The sequence below is a fragment of the Papilio xuthus genome, unplaced genomic scaffold (assembly GCF_000836235.2).
Source record: "Papilio xuthus unplaced genomic scaffold, Pxut_1.1 DF826949.1, whole genome shotgun sequence".
Taxonomy (NCBI): domain Eukaryota; kingdom Metazoa; phylum Arthropoda; class Insecta; order Lepidoptera; family Papilionidae; genus Papilio; species Papilio xuthus.
Genome location: NW_013531700.1, coordinates 675,436 through 681,435, shown reverse-complemented (window position 1 = coordinate 681,435; position 6,000 = coordinate 675,436). Strand labels below are relative to the sequence as shown.

The following is a 6,000-nucleotide window of genomic DNA, read 5'->3' as shown; positions in this document are numbered from 1 at the left end:
ATTATAACAAATTTTCAGCAAGAACTGATACAGCTCTCCATACATCGTCAGCTATGATTTGTATTTCTTCTCTAGGCACAACAACACCTTCCTGACCTCTTGGTACAACATCTATATTAAACGTATAAAGTACTCCATTATATCTCATATAATCTGTACTTGTTCCTGACGCTCTATCTCCGTAAGCCACCGATGCTATATCCAATTCGTAATTATCAACCATAGCTTCGATCATTTTCATTCCTAAAATATGATGTTGTGCAAACAATCCACTAGCTGCTCTTTCATATTGCCAAGGATATGATATAAAACCACCATTGTTTTGTAACGAAATATAAGCACTCGTTCTGTTTCCATATTCTTCTAATAATGATTGTATTAAACGGCTTTCGACTTCTGAAAATGACTCAATACCACCGTATAGATGGCTGCATGGACTAGAACTTGAGTCTGAATTAAGCCAATCGATATTGAAGTTACGATTTATATTCACACCAGGACATATAGCGCCTAAATTACTGCTTGCACTTCTTGATTTTGTCCATAAACGTAGCTGAAAATTAGGAAGATTATTAGTCATCTATTTAATCTATAACGTCTATAACGAAGTACTGTTTTTGATTTGGTAAAATTGTTATTGAATTAAAAGATCTTTTAGGTCCCTTTTCCGATGTTAAAAACAGTTTTTTTTACTAAGATACACCACAGTGAAGATTGAAATTTTAAAAGCATTTTGAATGATCTCATTATTGTAATCTACAGATCATCAGCTCACTATACGTCCGCATTGAGGGGTTCGGAACCTACCCTAAGTTAGGGGTGACTAGGCCATAGTCAACCACGCTGGCCCTGTGCGGGTTGGTTGACTTCACACATATCTTTTATATTTTGTTCTCAGATATGTGCAGGTTACATCACGATGTTTTCCTTCTCCGTAAGAACATCAGACAAATGTACATATGTCAATCGAAAACACATTGGTACATGATGGGATTCGAACCCAGGACCTATAGATTATAAGTCAAGTGCCTAAATCCCTGAGCCACCGACGCTCTATCTACATATGATAAACATTATTTAACAATTTAATTTAACATTTTAATTCTATTTATTTTCGATGTTAATTATTGCTATGTATAGTATCAATTAGCTTAGGCACTTCACTTATATTGATTTTAATGATGACCATGACTTCATCTTCTTCAACTTCTTAATTAGTAGCCTATGTTCTACATCTATGTCACATTTCAGCGAGATCCATGCAGGTCTGGAGATACCTTCTAACAAACATCCATCCATCTAAACATTCGCATTTATTAGTAAGATTAATACTTACATTTGTATGGGTATACTCATATCCATCAGGATTTAATACAGGAATGAATATCCATTCGAAATCATTAAGTAATCTAGTATTATTACTGTCTTTTAACCTATGGATAATATTCAGTGATGATGGGATAGTAATCCATTGTCTTGGATTGATTCCTGCTTCTATAATTATAATACGTTTGTTCATCATTGGAGTTTGGTTTGTTAATTTAATGTATACTAAAGGTCTTCCTTCAGCGGTTGTTCCGGCTTCTATTACACTTAAGTTTATGTTCGTTGAATTTTCGTATGTTGCTTCAAGTGTTCTGATGTAATCTAATATCTGAAACAAGTAATAATATCAAATTAATTGCAAATTATTTTAGTGCTAGCTGCCTCACAAGACTGCGTCCGCCTGTAATTAAAAATGAACTTGATTAGCCTATGTTTTCTTCCAGACTATGTTTTTATCTATGCTTAATTACAGCATGTAGCCGTTTTGGAGGTACCTTGTAACAAACATCCATCCATCCAAACATTGGGATTTATAATATTAGTAAAAAGTATCAAGTTTACGGTATCTTTGAAAATAAAGCAATAGATGGCGTTGTAATTTAATACGGTGATTTTTAAAGATAATAGATGGCGCTAGTAGTTATGAATTCTGATAATAAAGAGCCGGTTTTATCAACAAGTACGTACATTTGTTACTGTGGTTGTTCAGAAAGTTAAGATTTAAAATAATATATGATGAAAACTTACCTGTGAATAACGATAGTAATCGTTAAAGCTAAATGTGTTATCACTCCTTGATATATCCATAGAAGTTTCCTCTCTCGCTAATAGGTACCTGGAACACGTCCGAACGTTGTTACAATTATTTTAACTGTTATTATCATTAAAAAGACTATTGCATATTCATTATTTAGTTAGAGGTCTTTGTCTAACAGTGTCATATCGTAGGTTGTGAAAAGAGATGGAAGTATAATATGTTTCGACATCAAACTGGCACAATATTATTAGAAGCCATAGAATGCAATCTTACTAATATTATAAATGCGAATGTTTGGATGTTTGTTAGAAGGTATTTTTACTTTTTATTTTATTTATTTTTTAGGAAATTAGCCTTAGATGTAGAACATGGTCTGGAGGAATACATAGGCTACTGTAGTGTATGCATAAATGTAGTGTTGTTAGTCTCGAGCGAACACGTTTTAAGTACATGCCGGAGAGAGACGACCCGTCAGTCGATGTTAGACCTTTGGACCGGTAGCACGTGTCTGTACGTGAACGAGTCAAACATAACGCTACAACTACTAATTATTTTTTTTTAATTCTAATATAGCCAGTATGATATAAACAGCTTCAAAGCAGTGAGAAAACTTCTTTATATCATAAGTTTTATCAAAAGATATATGTAATCACGAGATTAGATAAATACATTAGTTTAACATACCACGCTGTAAGGAGGTTTTGGATAAATAATTTTCGGTAGAAATATTTGATAATATCACGTGGGATTCATCAAAAACTGAGCTTACATGGTGGCCTTAACGTCAAGTGACAAAACTCAAAAATCATAGTATTTTATTGAATTATTAAAAAATAGGTATTGAAGAATTGTATATAAATACTAGCTGTCGCCCTTAACTCTGCGCGAGATTTAGAAATAGATAGTAACCGAATCTTAAACCTACTAAATAAAAAAAAAGTAAAAAAAATTACAAAAATCAAGCCGTTTCGAAGTATGGTAATAACTATATTGACACAAGAATTTTTTAAAGCGATGGATTTTTAGTAGTTTTGAATTTTAGGACACGCTGTATAAGAAAAAAAACTTTTTTTTAAATACTGTGAATCAACTTACTTGTAAACATCGTCAATGTAAATATCTTTAGCTAGACCAAGTTCATCAAGTCTTTCTTCGAAACATGTCGCCTGTGCGGGAGGAACCATAGCATGTCCTATGGTATTATATTTAAACGAAGGTTTGCGCCAATAATCAATAAAATCATTTTTAATTCTATAAAAATTATCTTCTTGTTCTGTGCTATTTAATTTCACATTATATACTTTATAACTGAAAAGAATATATAATAATGAATGTCTATTTAATTAACTTTTATAAAGGATTGTTCAAAGAATAACATGTTTAGATGTGCCGCAGCGATACTGCCTTTTTTTAGTTTCACATCTTAATATTATAAATGCGAATGTTTAGATGGATGGATGTTAGTTTGAAGGTATCTCGAGAACGGTTGTATGGATATTGCTGAAATTTGGCATAGATGTAGAACATAGTCTGGAAAAACACATAGGCTACTTAGTAAGCTTTTTTTTATTTTACGCTGAGCTTTTTTTAAAGTTGCGATCAATGGCTAGTATTAATATAATACATACCCAATATACTCTTCATTTTTTGCATTAATTGTTAATATTAGAATATTTAATATAGAAAGAAATATAATTAATTTAAATCGCATCATTTTTTCAAAACACGTTATACGATTGATATAATTTCACAACACTCACCAAATGTATAATCTTATCTTTTTAGATATATAAATTATCCTACGCTTAAAACAGTGATAAATGGAAATAACAAATTTAATTGGATTTTAGTAAGATAATTATCAACAGTGACTTCGTCCGCGATGAGTTAAAAAAATCAAAATTAACCTGTGAGTTCTTCCAGGCTACGTACTACCTTTGTGTCAATTTTCAGTTAAGCCCATGAAGCCGCTCTGTACACCTTGTAAAAAAACATCTATCCATACATTCAAACATTCGCATTAATAACATTAGTAAAATATCATAAGTGTTACTAAATATCAGCTAAACAGTACCATAATTGAAATTATCTGAAATCAAAAAAAAAAATTTCCAACAAAACAAGATGCAGTTATAGAATATAATATATTATTGAGTTGTAGTCCTTTTAAAATGTTAACATCTCCGTATTATCGTCCAGTACGCAACAAATTTAATTTGTGGTGGAAAATGTCCGGCTCGAAGGACTATTAATTACATCAAATATGAACTATTACTAACGCCATCTATTAATCAAAATTGAATGTTCATTATTAAAAATATAATACAATTTTTAAACTATTGTTTACTAACACTAAAATACTGTTAAACAAAATCTTTGAATATAATAAAAAACAGGAATTTCCTTCCGCCCAACAAATGAGGCTTTTACCTTTTTATTTTTCTTTCCTTTACATTTTCTTTTCACGTTTGTTATTTCTTTAACAAGGCAGCGAAATAAAAGAGGCCAAGTGTTTTTGTTTTAAAATAAATATTAGCTTAATGTATAAAAATAGTTACAATACTTACGTAGGTTACGTTCAGATCGTACGTATCAGCTACCGATTATGAGCTCACCAAGCAACATAATATCTTACACGAATGGCCATTTTGTCCGATGCAATGCTACACAGAAGGCCGGCGTCATTTCGTCTATTGAATGTGCGTGTCGGAGAAATTTTGGTCTACTTTACCTTCCCACCCTTCTCTCATAACGAAAGAATGTGAAGGAGAAGTGGATTTAACGGAAGAAGGAAGGCATAGAAAGGAGAAATCTTCCTGTACGTCCCTTCCTCTGTCGATTAAAGGTAGGTAAGTCTGTCTAAGCAGCGATCGCTTCTCTATTTCGACGAATTCATGTGGGCGCTTGTTCGTTTTCCACCTTATAACACAATAAAAAACAATCGGATGCTTGGTTTGAACATGCCTTTATCTTGGTTTAAAGAATTTTTCTTCTCAATGAATGCAAAGCTCATTAAAATTCTCTTTTCATATTCTTCTAACAATGCATTAGGTAAACACACGTTACGGCTGTGATTTTTAAGTGGGTTGCGCAAAACCAAGTCTTCCGTAGTAAATAGATCAAGTTCCAGGAATTTTGTTTTTAAATAAAATTGTCACTTCAACAACCTCCTGTATCGAATGCTGGTTTCTTTTAAAGTTCATCCAATATTATACGGTTCATTCTTTATAAATAACATTGTAAAATTAATAATTTACGACTTTAGAAAAGTAATAAATGTGAAAGTTATTAAAGCATTAGTGTGAAGGATAAGTTTTGGGCTCGCTGCGATGAAAACAATTTTGCTGCGCTTTATCTCAAAACGGCTGTTGATCACACCGACGTCTTATAATATTAAAATCGAATTATTATTTTTTTATACAGTAGGATTTTTTTAAATCAACATCCTTTAAATAAGTATTTAACAAATCGGTGTCAATTCTATTCATTGATTTCCATAGTTTTTTTTTAGAATTGACCCAAAATTATTTCAAACTACCTTTTGTCGCGACTTCGTCCGCGCGTAATTAAAAAAAAACTTAATTATTAGCCTATTTGTTATGGAGTATACATGAACAAACATCCATAATTCCATGTAAACTTTGGCATTTATAACATTTGTAAGTTGTATGATATAGCCTCCAAATTCAAATTAAAAGAACGGTTGTAACAATCATATCTAGTACTTATCTATAATAAATACTAACTTTTTTAATGTTTGTCGACCAATTCCAACTGAGCAGTTAAAACACAGCCTGATTCGTGATCGAAGCATTTCTGTGATGTAAATAACGTTCTATCACAAATTATATTTAAAATTACGTCACGGTGTGATAGACGTCCAATTTTATTCCAAACTCGTCGCTCGCTTCCTCTTC

At 31.9% G+C, this 6,000-nt stretch overlaps 1 protein-coding gene across 1 annotated transcript; it reads right to left on the bottom strand.

Annotated features, from left to right (window-relative positions):
- Position 1: 1 nt before the first annotated feature.
- On the bottom strand, positions 2 to 3,828 carry LOC106120656 (carboxypeptidase B). Its single transcript, XM_013316023.1, has 5 exons — positions 3,712 to 3,828; positions 3,179 to 3,391; positions 2,074 to 2,161; positions 1,337 to 1,654; positions 2 to 553 (listed from the first exon to the last, which is right to left on the bottom strand). The coding sequence occupies exons 1-5, from the start codon at positions 3,795 to 3,797 to the stop codon at positions 2 to 4; spliced, it is 1,257 nt and encodes a 418-aa protein (XP_013171477.1). The 5' UTR covers positions 3,798 to 3,828.
- Positions 3,829 to 6,000: the final 2,172 nt, after the last annotated feature.